The sequence below is a fragment of the Egretta garzetta genome, unplaced genomic scaffold (assembly GCF_000687185.1).
Source record: "Egretta garzetta isolate BGI_Z169 unplaced genomic scaffold, ASM68718v1 scaffold31, whole genome shotgun sequence".
In the NCBI taxonomy this organism is placed as follows: Eukaryota; Metazoa; Chordata; class Aves; order Pelecaniformes; family Ardeidae; genus Egretta; species Egretta garzetta.
The window spans coordinates 62,429-84,620 of record NW_009258663.1 but is presented as its reverse complement, the minus strand read 5'-3'; the positions used below and the strand labels follow the sequence as shown (position 1 = coordinate 84,620).

General features: G+C 36.2%; 2 protein-coding genes across 20 annotated transcripts in view; one reads left to right on the top strand and one right to left on the bottom strand.

The window, feature by feature from the left end:
- FUBP1 (far upstream element binding protein 1) overlaps window positions 1-22,192 on the top strand; it is a 44,332-nt gene that overhangs the window by 11,294 nt on the left and 10,846 nt on the right. For 5 of the 19 annotated variants that reach the window (XR_004843282.1, XM_035903903.1, XM_035903901.1 and 2 more), the window contains 4 exons: window positions 2,504-2,632; window positions 3,290-3,364; window positions 7,274-7,419; window positions 9,946-9,993. Coding sequence is in view for 9 of the 19 variants with exons in the window: in XM_035903903.1 (XP_035759796.1) it covers window positions 2,504-2,632; window positions 3,290-3,364; window positions 7,274-7,419; window positions 9,946-9,993 (398 nt within the window). In the remaining 10 variants the exon portion in view is untranslated. The other 14 variants (XR_004843287.1, XR_004843291.1, XR_004843289.1 and 11 more) reach the window with 13 other exon arrangements.
- On the bottom strand, window positions 15,393-19,509 carry NEXN (nexilin F-actin binding protein). Its single transcript, XM_035903911.1, has 2 exons — window positions 17,520-19,509; window positions 15,393-16,268 (listed from the first exon to the last, which is right to left on the bottom strand). The coding sequence occupies exons 1-2, from the start codon at window positions 17,805-17,807 to the stop codon at window positions 15,789-15,791; spliced, it is 768 nt and encodes a 255-aa protein (XP_035759804.1). The 5' UTR covers window positions 17,808-19,509; the 3' UTR covers window positions 15,393-15,788.

Genomic DNA, 22,192 nt, shown 5'->3' with positions numbered 1-22,192 from the left:
TAATAGTCAATTACTTTGTATTTTATTTTAAACAGTGCCTCTTACAATCTCACTGATCCTGACTTTGCACAGTTGATGCTATGTTACATATTTCTAGATCTGTTGACCTCTATGAGGATTGTTTCTCGGAGCCTGATACAAATGTATTGTGTTCAGTCCTTTTTGAGGGATAAAACTTGTGTTGAACTGCTGTTAATACAGTAAAACTAGCTAGGATTGTGTATTTTGAGCTTCCGCCTATAAAAGTTTTGCATTTTCTTCTGAAACCCATCTTTGTAGAATCTCTTTCTTCTATTTCTGTTTATCTTCATCAAGACCGGGAGTTTTTGCTTAATTACAACTTCCAGAAGTTTTAGTATCCTGCTTTTCTTTAAGTTATATCCTTTGGTTGAACTAGAGCATATGGGGAAATGGAACTGCAGTCACAGAAGGCATGGTAAGGCTAGATGCTTGAGTCACTTGCATCTCATTTGTTTGAGGTAGAGCTTCTTCAGAACTTCAGCCAAACTTCAATTTTATTTGTGTAATAAATAGAATAAATATTTTCTGATAGTCACTGGTCCTGACACAAGTTCCATTTGTAAAAAAGGGGAGAGCTTTGGAGGATGTTACTATCTACTGAGAGTTCTATTCATGTTCAAGTCTTTTATGTATATTTTCTTGGCAAAGAACCATTTCTGGTTTAATTTCCCTAACTCTTACAAAAGGTAGTTCTGCATGCACTCAGTTTAGTATTTTAAAATGCCTGTTGTCATTACTTAAAAGTTTAACAATGGTTGAAGTCTCAGCATACCAAAAGTGTTGTTTAATCCAAAACCACTGCCAAATGTTACAGCCTTTTTCATAATACCTTTCAATTTTTTATAAAGTAATTCATCTGCGTAAAGATCTGTAAGAAAAATGGCAAATACTCAACTTGATGTCATTTGGATGATGATTTTTATAACCATTTTTTGGATAAATACTCCTCTTAAAAAACTAATGAAATGTTTCCTATGTGCAGTTGAAGTTGGTGTTTCTTTTGATTAGTATTTATTTGGATGAGTTTTGCACATTTGTCCACGTAGTTGCTCATTTCAGTGTAACAAATGGGTTATTTTAGTATTTTTTTTCAGAGGTGCTTTCTCCAGAACCATGCTTGCCTCTTGTCACGTGAAAGTGGAGCTAGTTACTACAGTCAGAATTCTTTGGAAATTTAATGAATCCTGCTCTGTGTTCTTCTATTCTAGAGAAGTAGCTACTAAGGGGAAGGAGGGGGGTAACCGAGCAATGGCTTATTTGATATTTGCAGGTAACCTTAGAATATAGTACATACTAGTTTAAATCCACTATTGTTGGTGGAAGCAGTGTAATTTAAAAAGGAAACAGTGTGTTAACATTGTTTTCTGTATGCCGATACTACTGTGTGCATTATAAATGGTTACATCTGACTTTAATGCTAAATGAAATACCGCAAGAAATTTGTAGTGTTGTGGATTTCTTCTCCCTGAATGCCTTTTTCAGGGGATTTCTTCTTCTTACCTATTTTGTGCGGGGGAGATACACTTCCATTCCCATGTATAGTTTTTCTAAAGCATCAGTTGTGTCACTGTCTTTATGTGAAGTTCTTTTCTCAGCTGGCCACGTTTATTTGCAGGTATTTTTATTGTTTAAGGATGTAAATAATATTAAAGGATCCTGGTTGTGTTTTAGAACATTATGTTCTCTTAATAGTAAATTTGCTGGTTTTGTGGATTGCCAATCTGGTAATGTAATCCATCTCTGTGATTCAGCAAGAATAAGCCATTCCTAAAGGCTATACGTTAAAAACAGAAATAAAGCTTTAGGAAGCAGCATCATTGGCCTACCTACATGTAGTTAAAAATAAGGGAAGCGTAGAGATGGCTGCGGAATATGCAAGTGTTGCTGCTATTTGTTATACTAAAAAGCTGTAAGTAAACAGTGATGCTTTTATAGCCACATACGGGGATTCAGGTTCTTAAAATACTATGTATTTTACTGTTATCTTAAAGTTTAACTGACAAGGATTGCAAATAGCCAGTAAGATTTGTGCTCCTCTGTTTCAGCAATACGTATTTGGCATGCCTCTTCCGCCTCTGCCAGTGTCATTAGTGTGAGGTTATAACAATAAAACCACTGAAAGTGTTTGGTGCTAGAGTGATTCATTGTTGCTACCATTTAGTAACATGATTGTTTAAATAAACTTGAAAATCTGTTTCTATTTATCAGATTTAAAAATTAATAAATGGCATTGTAGTAGTAAGGGCTCTAGAGTGATTTTATCTTGTACAAAGTACGCTTTCACAGGTCTGACAATACACTTGTCTAAAACCTGACTGAAATGTGCTAGAAAGAAAAGATACTTACAGGTTGTACATGGTTATTTGGTTTAGATGGATTTTTCCTTGGAGGAAAATAGGAGTGCTTAGGACAGGGTTAATTGAGGACAGCATTCTGTTCTGTACATACTACTCTTATAAATGCTTATGTTTTGTTTTCATAGGTAAGCCAGGAACAGATCCCAATTCAGCAGCGTGGGCAGCTTATTATGCTCACTACTATCAGCAGCAAGCACAGCCACCACCTGCAGCCCCTCCTGGTGGGCCAGCTACAACCCAAACCAATGGACAAGGTAGCTGTTTAGTAAAACGGATAAATTTCTCACTGCTGGGGGTGTAAATGCCCCATTATGTTTCACTGTTGTCTTCATACATTGGGTAAATTTATTGTAAGGTAGCTGGTTTTCTTGGAAGACTCTTGCTTATAGCCCTCAACATTGCTTTTCTTCGTTTCAGCAGTAATAAGAGTAATGTATTTCTCTTGTAGTATACTCCAAAGAGAATTTTAGTGCAACTTGGGCTGACTTAATTATGTCTGCATAAGTGCAGTCAGTCATAAGTAAAAATGGAATGAGCCAAACTGTTGTCATTTGCTTAAACAGTTGCGTCACTTCCAGTGGTTTTAGGACAACTACAATTGTGGTATTTAGTTGTATTAGTATAATTGTTGTGCCTGGATGAGGCTTACCACTTAAATTTTAGGTAGTGTTTTGAGCTGTGAGTGGTGTGCATTTCCCAAATCTTGAAAACATGCTGAACACTTTAAACAATTTTTTGTAGTGTCTTTTACTAATTGCTTATATTTGTAGTAGCTTGTACCACATAGGTTTATAGTGTCAGATTTGAGTGATGTTATTTGGGATTGTTACTGAGAAATTTAGCTGATTATTTGTAAATTGGTCTATGTATGAAACAAAACCCAGTAGTTTTATTTTGACTGTCTTTTTCAGGAGATCAGCCAAATCCAGCACCAGCAGGGCAGGTTGACTATACCAAGGCCTGGGAGGAATACTACAAAAAAATGGGTACGTGTGCATGTTTTCTTCTGTTGTTGCATAGTAGAATGTTTTAGGAGACTTCCGCATCTTGTTTGAGATGACTTTTTTAACCCCCAAAAAAATCCAAATGCACAGTCCATGTGTCTTCTGAACCACGTACTGCTAGAGGCCCTGAACCCTCCAGAAACACAGACTTAAAAATTTGTGTGGTGTTTAAGGCATTTACTTGTACTCTTGCCTAGTAATTAGCTTTGCAAAAATACTTCTATATTTGATCACTGGGAAAAAACATTTTTTAAATACTTCAATCTGGGTATTAAGTATATTTTTAAAATATATTTCATAATTCATGCTGTTTGGCTTGTTTGGTAGTTAATCCCTAATGCTCTTAAAATTACAGATTTTTTTTTTTTCTTGTAACTTGCTTTCTGTGTTCCATGTTACTAAAGCATCATGACTTTTCTTGTAACTTGCTTTCTGTGTTCCATGTTATTAAAGCATCATACCTTTTATTTGTATCATGCCCTTTTTTAAATAGTATTTGCTTTGCAGCACTTAAGAGCTGTGTTTAAACTGCAGTTTGTATGTTGTTGCTAGCTTCTTTTCAAAATATTTTGCTTGAGCTGAGATAAAACTGAAATGTATTTGCTTGTTAAGTTGATGATTTCATCATTTACTGAATGAGGAAAGAATATGTGGTCTTGATGCATTGGCAGAAGGTGCTGTTATCTTTAAATCATGGAATATCTTGCTGGTCAGTGTTTTGTCCACGGTGTCCTCCCATGGATATTGTAATGGATGTAGATTTGTATGCTGAGGACTAATGGGCTTATGAATGCCACTACTTTCTCTGGTATCTCTGTTTGACCAGAGGTATAGCAGCATCTAGTTTGGATTTTTTGTTTGTGTGGGTGGGAGGGTTGGGTGAGGGTTTTTGCCCTCTTCCACCTGCACCCTATTTTCTCATGGAACATTAAAGAGCATTTGGAGTTAAGATTAATAGCATGTTTAATTCTTCTTACCAGCCTTCTACCAGGTTGATCTCAAATTATTTGCCAAGACATAACTACTTTTATTAGTCTTTATTTTAGCACAGCATAAGTGATGAAATGAAACAGAAAACATATAATGATGATTTACTCCAAGAATTGTGTATCAGACTAAGAAAATTGCAACACAACTCCCAAACATGTGATTTTTTTAAGATGTGATGGGCCTTTCCAGATCCACTTAGAAAAGAGGAAGAATGGATAAAGTGGGGTTGAAGGGCAGAGAATTCACCTAGAGTTGATCTAGTGCTAAATGGAAGTAATTTTTCCCACCTTCTTAATAATGTTAAGACGTAGTAGTAGATTTGACAAACAGGAAAGCTGTCCATCTATATGTCGCCATAGGAGTTTGTAAACTTACCATTTAAAGTCATTATAGTATATTATGGGTTTGACTTATAATTAAGGGATTCCATAATAAAATAGTGGAACTGTTCTTTAATGATTCCTCAGCACTGTAGCAGGAAAGAGGACAAAGAACAGTTTTCTGCTGTTAGAATCGCTCTTGATGAATTGAGTAGTGGAAGAACTGTAGAATCATCTGGCATTTTCTTTCTTAGCCTTCCTTAATGGGGAGGTATTGTGTGTTTCTTGTATTTCCTTTGTATGTAGTTTAGCAATCTTGTTCCAGTTGAATCTGGATATCAGTGAGCATGTACTGTTTCAGTGCAGTTCTGTACACTGAAAGGAAATTTTGACTAAACTGCTGAATTCTCTGTGTAGGTTCAGAAATACTTGCAGCACTTAGCAGGAGAATGATGCAGCTTAAATACTTTGAATTTTTACTAACCCATTTCAGGACAGAAGTCCAGTTTGACATCTTTGAGTAGTTGTTAAGCTTCCTATATTTGATTTATTATTTGAATTTCAACAGTGACTTGGAATAGCTGGCTGAATGTCAGAAGATTTTTGGGTCATAATGCATAGAAAATGCCTTAGCTTTGACATTAAGCTGTGCTGACAGCTATGACATAGATAAATAATTTGTAAGTAGAGGTATTATCTCACACTTTTATCAAGTTCTCTAATAATTTCTATCGTGGGATAACTTACAACCATATTAAAAACCATTTTGGTTAAAATAGTTGACCAGAAGTGTAAATTGTAAGTTGTGCTAAGTTAAAAGTATAAATTGTAAAATGTTACTTCAGTTCTTCAGGTTTGAAGAAATTTAAGTTTTTCTAGGAAAACAATTGCTTTACTCTATAACCCAAAAAGTGATGGTGAAGTTTTTTAATATGTCTACAGTGTAAGTGGAAAAACTATGTGATTTGTATAGAGGGTTGGAAAATGGAAGATTGTATTTTAAAGACGTTCAGGATAGTGCTTTGCCAAATGTTCAGATTCTTTGCTCATAATGGTTTTGAGAGGATAAGGAGAATACACTTGTATGTAAGAGGAGCATGGGTAGCTAGTATTCTTGTGAATTTCCTGTGTAAAAGTATTTAAAAAAAAAAAAAAACCAAAATGGACCTTCTATCTGATACCCTAGAAAACAGTTCATTAGAACCTCTCATTCTCATGTTCTCCAGAAGGTTGCTCGGTGGCCTTGTATCCAAAAAGGTGAGGTCTTTTCAGGTAGGACTGAAAACTTTCAGCCCTTGTGTGGAAGCTACCCCTTTTTCTTGATAGCAGAACAGAAGTTTAAGTGCACCAGTACAGGGTGCAGGCTTGCATTTTGCTTAGAATTATTTGACATAGTGTGATTGGATGTGGTGTTTTGGGGTTTTTTTTTCCAAGTATCCTATAAAATTTGGAGAGGTGGTGGTTTTTTGGTAGTACCCTAATTCTGACTGTAAAACTTTGATTTAAAAAAATGTAAGAATGTAGATCACAAAAATGTATCACAGTACTAGTAGTTCTGTTTTGGAAGTTCAAGAAACTTAAAATGAAGCACTGCATATAAAAAGCTTCTGTCTGGATGCATGCACGTGTGAGGACAGGTGATTGGGTAGAGAGTGTTGTTCTGCTTGTAGTCAGGCTCATTCTGCAAAAGCACCTTTCAGATAAAAAAATTGTGAAGATAGTGCTAATAAGTGGATTGTCTTTGTTTCTGAAATAAGAGAAGGGAAAAAGGGAGTAAAGATGTCTTTGAGAAACCTTCCTTGGAAGAGTGGCGTGACTGAGGTCATAAACAGTTGGCTGTACTTTTTTTTTTTTTTTGATAAAGAGTCCGTGTTTATTGCCTTCATAGAGTTTTTAAGCTGCAAGTTGATTTTGTTGGAAGGACCGGTAGTTCTCAGTTGTACATCTAGGAGAGTGTGTGTACACATGTGTGCACACGGTGTTATTTCTAGAGGATTGGAAACTTAAGCAAAGGTTAGAAGGAGAACTTTCAGAACTATATTCTGTGGTAAATGCTTACAAAAATTAATGCTCTTTTTGAAAACTGTAATCTGCAATAACCTAGCAGTTGCATTAAGGAGGCCAAAATTGGGAGAGTAAATGAATTGGCATCAGGTGAATTAATTAATGCAGCCTGTACAATGAAATGTCAGTCTAGATGGATTACAAAAAGTAATCTTCCCCGTTGACCTGTATTTTTAAATTAAATGTTTTTTAATTAATTTAAATATTTTAATTTTAAATTAAATTGTTCAGGTCAGCTAGGTCAGCAGGCTTTAAAGACTTTTGCTCTGGAACGTGGTTCAAGAGGTGGGTAAAACTGTCCTTATGGTTACTCAGTTTTGCTTTACATGGGAAATCGTTACATTAAAATAATAGGATGAGTGGTTAGGAAAAAAAAAAAAAAAAAGCAGCCATGAGATTATTTGAAAGCCTTGGAGGAATATTGCAAGAAACTGGTGACGTTTGTTAGGCAGGGAGATTTTGAAATTTTCTTGTTTCTAATGCAGCAACAAAGCTATATAATTTTAATTCCATGTAGGTCAAGCAGTTCCTGCCCCTGCTGGGGCTCCACCGGGTGGTCAGCCAGATTACAGCGCAGCATGGGCTGAGTACTACAGGCAACAGGCAGCATATTACGCCCAGACAAGTCCACAGGGAATGCCACAACATCCTCCAGCACCACAGGTATAAAGTTTTAAGTGGTTTTTGGCTGGCTTCTGTTTCAGTGTTTATAGATATTTTTTTGCATGTCTCCTGCTTTGTTACCTTTGGAGTATGCATCTTTTTTTCTAGCGAAATAACTATCAGAATAATTAATAGGTGACTTTGTTTACCTGGTAACTTGAGTTCTGTATCTATCCATATGTTTGGTGATTATGTTTTGTTTTTTTTTTTAAAAAAGAAAAACTTTCTCCTCCCAGGGTTTTGAAAACCATGCAAGAAGCCACCACCATTTACATTAACCAATTTTTCTTTCTTAAAGGCTTCACTCCTGAGTTAGCTCGATTTAAAGGATTTTCTTTAACTTTTTGTGTATCTCTTATGTATCTCTTCTGCACAGGGCCAATAATAAGAAGTGGACAATACAGTATTTGCTTCATTGTGTGGGGGAAAAAACCTTTGTTAAATGTATGGATGCAGACGCCTTGATGAAGATCTTAATTTTGTTTGGTTAAAAAAATAGTGTTTTTGAAAATGTACAAAATATCTATCACTACTGATAGGAGGTAATATTTCTGTGTAGAAATGAAAAATGGTTTGTTTTTAGTATTAGTGTAGATGTACACATTCCAGCAAATGTATTTGCAATTATGTGGTCAATGCTTTGTGATATAAATGTACTTTTTCAATGTATACTTTATCACTTTTAAAATGCCTGTTTTGTGCTTTACAATAAATAATATGAAACCTCCTGTGTCGGTAAGTTGGATATGTGGGTATATAAAGAATTATAGGATTGATTTGCAACGCTGAATCAAGGTACCTGTACACAAATGAGATTTTTTTTTTTCCCCCCCCACCCCCGTGAAACCTTGTTGAGTTTAAAAACTTGTCGTTAGCATGTTTTTCCCCTCTTGCAGAATAGTTGTAGATGGAGGATCTCTTTCATTCATTGTATTTTGCTGCCTAGCACCCGTAATCTTGATACCTTAATTTTCTTTCTATTTGATTAAAACTGCATGTGTTTAAGAAGGTGATCTTTTTGGCATACTTCCATTGCATTAACAGTGAAATTTCCTTTTATACATGACCACTGTTTCAGACCTGTGCAGCTGCTATAACAGATAACTTTTGTTCTTAATTGAATACTTCAAAACTGTTCCTGCATAACTACTTTACGGATTTTTCAGACTAGTTACAAAATTTATTTTAAGTGTAATGTGTTTAAGCCTTCAGTTTAAAGTAGTCCACTTCAGAAGTCAGTGTAGAAAAGTCAATGTGGTATGCATAGTAGTTAGAAAAATTGCATCTGTCCTTAGAACGCTGTTTTGTTTGAGTGGTGGGGAGTGGTTGAGAACTTCCTGCAGAGCAGATAACTTCTGTTTTTGTAAATACTCAAGTATTTGAATCAATTGATGATTTTTTTTTATATATATATACTTGAAACTTATTGCTCTAATGCTCATACTAAAAATCTGATTCTTTTGAAATCCTATGTTTGCTCTTTGCATATTTATTGGCTCTTTGCATATATTAGACTACATGCAATACAGTCTGTCTTGCCATTGTCTGTTGAAGTGCAGGTTTGATCCAGCCAGTATAGAACTAGCTCTATAGGGGTGAGGAGGACTGTGCTGTGTATCATCCTTGATTGTTCCTTCAAGGAGCATTGCACTGTAAGTACATCAGAATGACAAATTGATGAACTGCAACAGTATCTTTTTGTCAATGTTCCACATAATGAAAATGCCATACTTGTGTGACTATTATGTTGGAATACAGTGCTGGTATCTTAGGAAATCATAATTGCTTCTTAATTCATAAACAGTAGGTTTGCGTGTATATATATATATACATACACATAATATGAGCTTTGTGGGTAAGTATACCTGAAACGTTTAGCAATAGCTAAAGAAAATCATGTTTCTGTTTATCTTGAGTAATAGTTTTTTTCATTAGTACTCCTGAGACAGCTGTATCATTCAGTGTTTTAAAGTATGCATATCGTAACATTGTCTTTGAACCACTTGTTAGACAGAAGTTGTCTTTGTCTTCAGATAGTTTGCAGATACATAGTGATGTAGGTATGTTTTAAATAACTATAACTGTTACTTGCTTTATCTTTTGGAACACCATATTGTTGCTTTGAGAACAAAGTTTTTTTAGGGTGGCTGCACAGAGAAGTAAAAGTTAAGGCTTGAAAATTGAAGTAGTTTATTCAGGTAATTAGCAATGTATGTATTGTGCTGTAGAAATAGAAGGAATTATTTTTTATCCCTTTTAAAATTAGGAATTATTCTGGTAGCTTAAAAAAGGCTAGGACAGTATTTGCTATCTTCAGTGTAGGGTATGAGGTTTAATAGTTCAGATATTTTGCATGGTATTTTATAGATAACCTTATAGAATGGTGCATTTATTGTGTACTAAACTGAGCAAAATTAAATTCACTGGATTCTTTATCATTCACAAAATGGAGGCTGTTGATTTTGATTCATTTAAGGTATAAAATCTTTATTAATTGCAAACAGTGCAATTATTTATACTTCACAGTGCCTTCCCAGACCTTCCACCTTAGGTTCTGCTGCAAAAAAGCAACAGGTAAGCACAACCTAAGGAAGTATATAAATTAATATATTTCAGTACATTAATGTTGTCCCTGTGAGATCTTTGTGGTTGTGTATTGAAAAGCAATCTGCTGCTTCCCCAAATGCATTGTTACTCACGGTTCCATTTCAGTGGAAAGTCTTTTAAGTTTTTAAACAACTGTTTATATTTCTAGGTAAATATGTATGTATATTTTTTTTTTTAGAAAAGATGAGTAGATTGCAGTAATTAAACTTGATCAGAAAAGTAATTTTTGTTATTTTTCCTCAAATAGCTAATTGTTGCAATTAAAGAATCAAAACCTTTAAAAATATGCAGTAATTATTTTGGTTAGAACGTCAACAGCCTTCACAAATGTTTTTTATAATAGGGCACTATTCCCACTCAAACCCGTAAGACCTGAATACAAAGAATATGACTTGTTGTTATCACTGATCTTGATAACTTGTCTTACAGTTATAGAGTGTTAGTGGAATTTTTAGATAACTTAGTTTGCTTATTCATACTTGACATGGTAGGAAAATAGATTCTGGAGTTTCAGAGATTAGTATGTTTTAACTGAAAAAGCATGTGCACCAATTAAATGTTAACAGTACAGCAAATAATATTTTATATAGCGGTCAGTGTATCCTGTTTCTTGATACTTTAACTGAATTGCTGTATATTTTGATAGTTTAAAATGTTTTTATATCTTATAGATGGTCTGGTACAGGTTTTTGTTTCTGGTTTTTGTTGTTGGCTTTTTTTTGTTGTTTATAGCATAAAGTAAAGCAGCATCTATTTGGTTTTTTGTTGATTATTCTGTTTCTAAATTGTGCTGCTCCTCTTTCAAAAAGTCCTGCTTATCTGTACATCAAAGAAAAATATTCAAAAATACTGCCTTCATTTTCACACACAGTGCTGAAGATGCTGCAAGCACCAAATCATAGCTCATAGAATCAGGTCCTGAGATAGTTACTACCAGTAAGGAGGAATCCTTTGAGTGTATGCCATTGGTGAGCCGATGAGCATGGACCATAGAAGGGCTCCATGTAGAAGGTAAAATTGGCAAAAACAGATTTGAAATGTATCCCATACATAATGGTGTAGGGTATAATTTTTGTTTTGATCACTTTTCATTCTTTAAAGTATTATTTGTTTGACCATAAATGTTCCATAATCTGTTAAGTTTTTTAAACTGTGATTTAATAATATGAACCATCTATTTTAATTTATATTCTTCTAAACAGCCAAGCTTAGATATATTGAATTTTTGAACTAAATCAATAGTTGTGCTTCAGTTTTTCTCAAGCCACTTAATATTTCATCTGTAGTTTAATATGTAACTTCATTTTTGACATGAGAAAAGGTTAGGTGTGTACCATTTGGATTTTGATACTGTGAATTTAGTGTTGGGGTGAGTCATTTGTTCACTTCCTTTTTACATGATACTTTTTTCTTCAACTGTTGTTGCTAAAATATCTTAACAGCCTTTCAATTGTAAATTTAGCCAGTGGGAGGAGATAGAAAAAGCCAGTTTATTGGAATGTTGCTAGCGTGCAGAAGATGAGATGTTCTTGTGTGTAGCGTTTGAGGTGTATTGACTTCCAGCTTTCTCACTGCTGGGCTTACAGGCATGCTGTTTTGTGCTAAGCATAGTGTTTATTTTTCAGCTCTGTCTCCAAACTCATAGTTCTTAGGAAAACAGAAAATAGATTATTGGAGTTACCCTGATCCAAAAAGATAACTGGACTTCCTTAGAAATGCAATGAACTTTTCCAAAAGGTGTCTTTAAGTGTGTCCTGCTCCCCCCTCCCCCCCCGCCGCCTTAGTCCCACAAAATAAGTAGAATGTGAAGAGTACAAAGAGTTTAAAAAGGAAGCATAATGTTCAAAGTAGGAAAAACATTTTGGTATTACTTTCTGCAGCCTATACTTTAGGACATGAAACAAAATGTCATGTGGATAATCTTCAGTCTAGCATGATCGTAAGTCATCTACTTAAATTGTCCAGGCAGACAGGATCGTTACTCACTTGCACAGCCCATCTTGAAATACTTCAAATACTTCATTTTTTTTTACTAGTGGTATTTTATTGGATGATAGAAACTGTTTCTCCCCTGTTCTCTTCCAAAGTAATTTTTAAGTTTTCCATTGCATGCTGAAAGCTTTTTATTTTGCTTTTTTCTGGAAGTGGCGGGAGGGGGGAAGGGAGGACTGGGCTTTTCAGAAAGCATACAGTTGACAGGATTCCCTCTTCCCTAGTAATAGCTTATAAAGCTCTTATGTGTGCACAAATATTTCTCTTGCGTGCATGTGAAATGCCTTTTCGTCCTGAGAAAAGTGTTCTCTGCAGAAACTACCCGTGTGTAAAAAGAAGATTGGCTTTAAAAGGCAACTGTGATGGGAACAGTGTCTTAGGGAGATGCAGCTTGGACTTGAGGTAAATTGAATGCTTTACAAAAATGTGGTTTTGAGCTTGCATTGACATTGTATGTAATATGGGTACACGTTAACTGTATAATGGTTTTTTGTATGGTTTTTCTCAATAAATGTAAACTGATGGATAATAATAGCAATGGTTTTGTCTTCTTTATGCTCCTACCCCTACCTTCATTAGTTTGAAATAACAGCTTCAGAGGAAAGATCTTGCAGCAGCTAGTACTTCTGTGAATGAACATCACCCACATGAAATGAAGTAAAAATTACTTATGTGGCTATTAGGATAAATACTCATTCAAAACACCTTACTACCATTTTTTCAAGATGTTTCTGAATTTGTAACTGTTTTATTGAGGCAAAAGAGTGACTTCCAATAGATAACTGTACAAGGAGCAGTCAGCAGATTCAACTACAGGAAAATTTCTTTTTGAAGTGACTGCATAAATCTAATTTGCTGCAGCTTACCTTGTTTTCATGTTAAGGCTTATACACATGTTCTTTAAAATGTGAGCATTGCTTGTAAAATTACTCCTACAGAAGCTTAAGCTAAGCTGAACAATTCAGATGGTGTTAGCACAATGACAGTAGTGTTGATATCAAGAGGTCTTAGAGAAAAATAGTACAGTAGCCTTAAGAAGACAATGTTTAGAGATGCAACAGTACATTTATTGCATTAAGAGAGAACAAAGATTGAGAAGTTAGGCACTTTCAGAAAATACTTTTCTTAAAGCTTGCTTCCTATCAACTTAGCTATGATAGGCTTGTATTTTGTCACCAGCTGTTCCTGTATCATTTAAGCAATGAAAAAATCAGAGGTTTTACAAGTAAAGACTGCTACAAGCCTTACTGAGGTTGTTTTTACTTTTGAGTTATCAACTGCATAGGTTGGCAAGAGCATAACAGTTTAAATGCAAGCCCATTTTAAAACAAAAGAACTAATGCTCTTCGGAACAAAACAAAAGTGAGCAGTTATGTAATCTTTTATTCTTTAAAAATAGTACACTGGGGTTTTCGAAAATCATCCATAAGTATTTCCTTTTGCCAGTTCAATACCTCTGGGATAAAGTAAAGCAGCTTAAATATTTGGTGTTCATGCAAAATATACCAATAGATTTACACTACTACACAAGTTTCCAGATTGTGTACTTAGCTTTATAGTATTACACAACAGTCGGTCTTCAAATGTGGGAGCGCTAGTATAATTCAGCTTTTTCCTTTAGTTGATCTTTCATACATTGATTCCTTCTCTTTAGCATTTAATACTATTTTTTGTATTGTGCAAGGAACCTGGATGCTCTCACAATTTGAAGATTATTCTTATCTGATGCAGGAATGACAAATCAATGCATACCCTTGCTTTCTTTAGTTGGCCCCATCAGAGAAAGAGATGATGCAACAAGAAAGTTTTGAGGGGAAGAAAGATTCCAGCTAAAGTAGAGCATTAGTAGTCATCAGCTAGAAAATAAAAGGGTTAAGAGAAACAGATAGTTAGATTTTGATAATAGGAAAGATGTAGGAAGAATATTTGAGAATTAATCGAACTAAAATGCTAACTCTTACTTTCAATGGTGAGAATACAGGTGCTAGCAGATGTGCCTCTGTTGTTGACCGCTTTACACATATATTCCCCTTCATCTTCTGGGAAGGTTTCTGGCAAGTAAAGGCAATAGGTTTCTCCTCTTTCGATATATTGATAGTCCTCAGAGTCCTGCAACATTTCCCCCTCAAACCACCATGTAACTTCAGGTTTTGGTTCTCCGGTAATTTTAACTGTAAATCTCACTGGCTCGCCATCAACAACTGATGTGTTTTTCAGTGACTTCTTGAACCAGGGGGCTCCAGATCGAGCTTGATCCTCCTCATCTTCACAAGTAGAACCATTAATAATGCTTCCCTCTTCTTCTTCTTCCTCTTCCCTTTTCTGTTTTAAAATAAGTCAATTTAGAACATTTAAAGTGGCAATAGTGGTATGGCTGCTAGTGATACATATTCGATTACAGAAAAGTTACGACGTTTCTGTCCCCCTTAGACAATACAGTGCACTGAATCTGGATATGGAATGGGCAGTAAAATGGGTTTTAATGAGGCTGGAGTCTTGGGGTAAAATACAGGCAGGAATGTAGATACTATTTGAAGGATACTTCCTTTGCAGTATCTCATGCTCTTCAAGAATATGTGAAAACACCAAAAGCTGTTTTACATTACTGCAGCAATTCACAGCAGCTGTTAAAACAAGTCTAATGTGTCTTTCATCCCTCTGGCACTGTTGCCATCAGTGGTAATCAGAAGCTAAGTTAAATGACACTTAGGGCTGAAAAAAGGTACTTTGTAACTTATACCTTCTGTAACGCTGCATCAATTTCTTTTTGTTCAAACTGCATGCGTAGTAATTTCTGTTCTTCAATTCTCCTCTGCTCCTCTTCTTCCCTCGCTCTTGCCATCTGCTCAAAACGGGCCTTCATGTTCACTTTATGAGTAAATGGAGCCTCAGACTTCTTGGCTGGTCTCACATCTACCTCATCGTCCTTGGGGGGGAAAAAAAATTAAACAGGACTTAACTCACTACCTTGTAAATGTGTATGATAATAAACCTGGTTTTGTTGAGCAGTAGCTCTTAACTGAGCAAAGCCACCCAGAGTCCTGTTTCTCTCAGAGGTTGGTTTAATGTTGTGTTTTAAGATCAAGTCTCGCAATAGTTTATCTCAGGGATAGGGCAAAATACTTGCAAAAGTAATTTCAGAAATGTTAGATAGAAAAATACTCCCTAAAGATTTATTTTCATATAGAAGTTGTACAATTTCTTGGGGCAAGGGTAAATCCTTAGTGACGTGGCTTTTCATGCCGTGATGCTATGGTAGCTTCAACACCTAATGCAGGTTGACCCTGTGTTGGTCATTAAATTAGAAGGTCAAAAATAAAAGGCAGGCTTTGAGCTGATGCTGAAGCGACTGCCATGGGTAGGAGCCCCGGAATGAGGCTCAGATCAGGCTTACTGCTGGTACATTTCCTGCACCACCACATGATTATGTCGTGAAAGCTCACGGTGGCGTTTTGGGTCACAGAGCATAGTGTTGATTTATTGGTTTGACTGATAGCCTCATTTCTTGTTTTCCCCCCCTGAAAAACTGAGAGAGGTTCCAGCCTGAAGCGTAGATCAGTAGGTGTCCTTCTCTGCTACCCCGAGAAATGAGCAAAGACGCTAAAAAGACTTGATCTTCAAATGGTATTGTTTGGGTTTGGTGCGTTTTTTTAATTCATACAGTGGAGAATGAACTAGAGTTCAGAAGGAGAAGCAGTTCATGTGATGATTAATAGATTCATTCTCAAATACTAATGTTTCAAGCCCTCAGGCTGGCCGGTTTCAGGTTGTTAAGATGCTGAATTGAGGACTTTGAGTAGAGTAATAGATCTGTGCTTTGACCAGATGATTGATAATAAACTGGTGCTGTTTCCTGTAGGGATGCTGAGGTGAGACTTCCTCATGCATCCCCAGGAGGGAACAGGAAAGAAGGGAGACAGTAATTTTGGAAATACAGCAAACTTTGCTGAGAGCAGCAGCACTGTCCAGTCCTGGACCATTAGCGTGCTAGTGAAGTATATCATTAACATACGCAGAATGCAACTTACCTCCTGAAACTTTTCAGCTTCCCTTTCTCTTATTTCTTCATCCATTGCTCTTCTCTTAGCTCGCTCTTCTTCTATCTTCTTCTGTATTTCTTCTTGAGACAATTGTCCTATTTTTTCAAACTTGCTTTTTAGGTTCTTGGCCTGAATAGAACCGCTTCTTTTTAGCTTTATTAATTCTTCATATTCTTTGCTTAGCTCAAAAGTTTCAGACTCTTCTTCCAGCTGTTCAGAAATTGCAGAACGTTTAAGATGGAAAACGCCCTAGTTACGTTTACTACCTGTTCTCCCCACAGATAGATGTAACTTAATACACTTGAACGCTTCTCTGAGTTACTTGAAATCAGGATTTCTTTTTTTTCCTCGCTATTCTTAGGATTATGGCATTTGTATTGCGTCTAAACTAGATACAGATTTTAAAATATCTTGCTTGAACTACCCTTTGTTCAAGGATTACAGAACAGACACACACTACAGACTCAGAAAACCAGACCACCTAGCGATACAAAAACACTTGGTTATCCTGGATGTGTATGTTACCTTTCTGACATACTTGTAATTCATATGAAATAATTTTCTAAAACACAGCTACTTTGTTAAACAGAAAATTATTACTTTTTTTTTTTTTTTTAATTTGGCAAAAAGCAAATGAGATCTCAGGATGTCATGGCTGGAAAAGAAATGGCAGTTCTGGATCCCATAGTCAAACAACATCTAAAGCTGTAATTGCTGGTATTTTGCTCCCTCCTTTTATGACCTCTGGCTGACAGTGAAGATGTATGTGCATTTTAGTTGGACACCCTGTCTCCCCCTTCTTCCCCAGGATGTATATATAAAATTTACTGGAAAGGTTCGCAAGCTAGAGCCTTTATTACTCACTCTAGCTTCACTTAACAACAAAATAATGAATTAAATAAATGTAGTCCTCTACATTCAGAAGGGAGTAATAAAGAATTGCCACCCGCAACCAAATCAAATTGAAGTGTGAAGTTCATGAACATGATGTTCTAGACATCTGGTATGCACAGCAAATTTTGTGTGTGATTTTTAAAATCAGCTGTGACAGTTTTCAACCCTTGATACACGGATTAGAAATAAGTTGAGGCCACTGTAATTCTTTCCTAATTAGTTAACACGGTGTTCCCTTGAGGAAAAGTAAGAATTTTGCTCTTTCCTATGTTCATTTTTGTATATTCATTTGGGAACTAGATGTTTCTGTTCTCCCAATATCGTAAATATTACATAATCATTTTAATAATACCATAAAATGGTCAGAAGTGACTGTAAAATAAAATTGCAAATTTGAAATTGTGCTTTTACTTGAAGGGTGGCAAAGGGTTAAAACCATTTTCCTGGTAGATCAGTGATAAAAAAAGTGTTGTCTTATATACAATGTTACAGATTTTAGTAATTAACTGCAATGATCTATTACATTTTTATGCAGAGCATGCTTAACATTTCCTTCAATATACAAACCTCTCCCATTTCTTGTCTTAACTGCTGAAATTCTTGCTTTTCCATTTCCAACTTTTGCCTGCGCTCTTCTTCTGTGCGTCTCTTTTCTTCTTCCATTTTTTGTCTCAGCAATTCCTCAAAATTAATTTCCAGTTTACCAGGCACGAGAGATTCTTGAGAAAATGTTTTAAACATTTCTGGTGATTCATCATCCAGCACCTGCTGGAAATTCAGAGCATTAATGAAGGTACCTGTGATGAAATCACAGCGTTGCTCAGACACTAACGATAACCAAGCCTTTTGCCACATCCACTGCTGTACAGCAAGATGTGGGTATTCCTCTAATGTTTTGGGAGGGAGTGTGTTTGGTGGGGGTTTGTATTTGACTTTAGCTCTCTATTATTGCAATGCTAAGCTTCTATAATGAAGGTGTTTATTACAATGCGGACTTTTTTGCAAGATGGTGGAGGGGATGTCCTCTGAAGGCAGCTTTGGGACCTGAAACAATTCATCCCTGTTTACTTCACTGACAATTGTTAGACAAAGTGCTTGTGCTTTAAGTATCGTTGCTCTTCATGCTGAAGTACCTATACCTGTAATCTTTCTTCTAAGTAAAATGAGTTATATTCCCGTTCTTAAGCAATATTAGTATTCCCAGTAAGGATGACTGAACAGAATTTTCTACAAGAAACTCTTCTTGTTCACAAATTAATGATACTAAGCTATGTTGCCAGTTCATTGCTTTGTACAACCCAACAGCAAAGGTTTCCTCCTTTCCCTGTCCTATTCTTGGGCTTCAGAGCAGCGTTGGGCTGTGATGGTCATTCATGAGTGGTGTGCTCCTTTTGTAGATTAATTCATAAGATGGTAGGGCTTAGGAAAGTCGATTTTCATTACTTCCAAAAGCAGGACGTGTAAGAGTGAGTATTTTATCAGACTGAATTTGTTGAAGCAAAGCATTACTAAAATATGAAGCTATATGCTACAAAAATGGCCAGGTAGCATGGCATGGCTTAGAGCAGGAAGATTGTAAAGTAACTTCTCAATAAAAGTATGTTGGTGCACATAGCTATGTAAATTGATTAACAGAGATTGTCTCGGCAGGAACATTCTGTAGATAAATGTGTGAGATGAGGTCAGATACTGATCTAGAACTGTGTGGTGGTATGGCTTCAGGCACTTTTTCGCATATCTTCGCATGTTTGAAGAGCCTTGTGGCAAACATTGAAGAGCCCAATGTGCCTTAAAGTGCAGGCATTTCCAACAGTAGCAATCAGTCAAATGCTAGGAAGAATTAAAGGAGCAAAACTTTAATTTGGGAAAGTGTTTTGACTAGCTTTATAAGGAAACAGAAAATAAACATATTTTTACAAGATTTTTTGGCACTCCCTTTTCTCACCCTTGCTACTTACTGCCACTGTAACTGCTGTTTGTGCCATCGTAGTTCGTACCTGTCTTGACCTACTTTGCCCGTATCCTTTTTCTCACAGCTCTTACAGTATTTTTTTGGGGCCAACCCCACTCAAATACTGCTATTCACTATAGATTTCCTTCAGATTTTCCCTCTGAGTAAACTTACAGTTGGACTTCAGCCCCGCCATTCCTTCCATTCTTCATTCGTTTTGCATAATATGAGCATATTTGTTGAAATTGTAGAGTCAAAAAACAAGACTCTAAACTATTTCCTTTAATGAAAACAATGCATAGCCACATAGTTTTCAGAGGCTAACCACGGCTGAATTAGCAAAGAAATGGGAAAGTCTCTTGCTTGTGATGCATTGGCTCATCACTCCAAGGAGATACAGAGCTAAGTGAATAGAAGCAGCATTAATTCAAAATTTACCAAAGCATGTATGTGTAAACTGTAAAAGCTGTGCATATGAGCAAGCACTAGCAGCTGTCTGCTCTGTATTTTTGAATCAGTAAGTTAGGAAAAGACAGCAAGCCAACTCATTTCTGGTTAAAAAAAAAAAAAAAAAACCCACAGGAAAAAATTCAGCTGAATTGTGTGATGCACAAAACCCTCGTGGTTAGTTCAGTGAATATTTTAGCCCTATTTTGTGAAGTGAGACCATACCTTTTTTTTTTCCTGCAAAGTGGGAACAGATGGTAGGGAGAAACAGTGTGTCGTAACTACAGTTTGCAGCACAGTCAACCAATTTTCAGTGGGCGAACAGTGACTGCTACGAAGTAGAACTTGGTTTTATTTGTGCTAAGACAGGTTCTTTATGTGGTCTCTAATGGAAAGAGACTGACTGGGATGAAAGATGAATGCTTCAGTCTGAAAGTGATCGCGTTGATGGTGGGAAGCGTGGAAGTAGAAATGCAGCACAAGCAAATGTGAGCCAGGGCGAGCCTTCCTTTTGGAAGTGGTGGTGTTGTTTGTGGTTTCCAGCAATAATATTACTACTTCTGTGTATTTTTTCAAAACTGAATTAAAATTAATAAACATGGGAAAGGTTCTAAAATAGCTACTTAATTTAAATGCTTAAGTAAGAGTTGAATGCGAGGTTTTACTACTGAAAGAGATTACTGATGTTCTTAAAATGTTTAAAAGCACAGCTGCATTGCTGCTACGTTGTGTAGCTGTGGAAAAAAGGTAAAGCGCAGGCCTGTATTTTCTGTTACAAGTAATAGATCACGTGGAGTTCGTATTCAGGAGGCTAATTTAACAGAAAATTTTCACACATGAATATGCTGAAAATACATTTTCAGTTACTTTTTAAAATTATTGAACGTCTTCACTGTTTGCTGTTACAGTGCAATCATAGACTCCGTGCTGCATCTAATGGATTAAACCCTGTTTAATCGGTGAGATTTTTCTTGCCCAGACACTTGAGCTTAGGTTCTTGCTACACTGAGGCAAAAAAAAGAGAGGTTCTCAAGAAAGGAGGAAAAAAGCAGAGGACAGCACATACTTTCTTTGCTTTCCTTTATCTGTCTGCTGGCTTTTTATAAAAATTGTATGGCAGAAGTCCAGCAGCACTCTTTTTTTTTTTTTTCTTTTTTTTTTCTCTCTCTCTAGTGACTTTAGCTTCTGTTTTCTCTCTTTGGAGGTACGGACAGACACTGTTTTCCATATTTGCTTATGCCAGAACAATATCAAATAAAAATTGACATTGTAGTTTCTCTGGGTAGTCTTTCAGTGTAGAAATCTTGTCTTTGGCCCAATTTTCACGTAGAGGGAGCCCTGCTAGCAATATTAGCAGTCACACACCCCTTCAATTTTTCTAAAAAGCATTGCTTTGAATGGTGAAGATTTTATTAGGCATGCAGTTGGTCTTTCCCAATAAAACCACAGAGGGGAATGTAGGAAGATGCTGCCAGCTGGGCGGGTTATTCCCCAGTTCTGTACAGCATGTCTTGCCCTTCCTATCAAAACCAACAATACTTAGTTTTAGCTGGTAGTTGTGTAATTTAATACTGTGTTTCCTAACATCCACCAGTAAGTGGCTGGCTTGTCCCCAAAAGCCTGCTGAAACTTGAAGCTGTTGGAATAAGCATGAATAATACAGTGAAAAGCTCCATGCTAGTTCTGTTTTATAAATAATATCGTTGCCACCCTCTGAAACCAGGCCTCTTTTTCTGCTTTCAGGTAGCATCAGTATGTCAGCCCTAGGTCCCTGAAAATTTGTCTTCAGTATAATACTAAATTTTAGATGTCATTGCATAGGAGAGAGATCTGTATTTGTCTAAGGAAGTTCCATATTGCAAGTTGTTCTGATGGTAAATGCCACGAGTTACTTTTCCTGTTTCTCTGAACAAGCACTGAAATACAACAAAACTATCAATTAGCTGGCTTCAGTCTTCTTATTTTTTTCCTTCCTAAGGGGCCATAGATGACTATGAAGCTTGTACTTGTAGTGAGCAATGTTCTAGTATGTCATTAGTTATTCTTTAGCAAGTCAGAGCAGATTGGTGGACACCCTGTAAAGGCAGGGAGATTAACTTGGAGAAGTAAAAGGAATTGCTCTCTCCCCCCTCAAAAAAAACCCCAAAAAACCTTCCTTGTGAAAACATTTTGCATTCCAAGATGGTTGCATCCAGCATAATAATACCCACTGGACACAATATCTGCCTTTGACTAAATTATTTGAAATCCTTTCTAGGCTTGCTGTGAGGAGGGATTGTTCTGTGATGATTTTTGGTAAACGAACTCTATTAGTTTACCCCCCTACCTTCTACTAAGTAGTGAGGTGAACTAATTAACAAAGGAGTTGAAGCACACATTCCTAGCTGTATTTAAAGCTTTTTCCCAGAGCTGCTTTCTAGTTCATCGGAGACTTGGGTAAAAATTAAACTATATACTGAACAAAAATGCCATACCATGTTCTTCCTCGCTTCAGCAAATGCTCTTTTCTCCTCTTCTATGCGTCGTCTTGCATCTTCTTCTGCTTTCCTCTTTTCCTCTTCTCTCCTCTGTCTTTCTATCTCCTCAAAACTGAGTCTGAGTTTGCCAGGACGGAATTCTTTAGCAGAATTTTCAGATTCTTCATCACCACCTTCATTTATCTTCAGAGAAGAGGGAGAAGAAAAAACAGAAAGGATTTATCCAAATACAAAAATATTCTTTATAGTAAATAAATACTCTACTAATTCCTTTCCCATCTTTTATAAATGTTTTTTTTCTCCTGGGGAAAAAAAAAATTTATCCAGAGTTTGATTCTTATAAGAAACATTTTAATCTTCGTTTT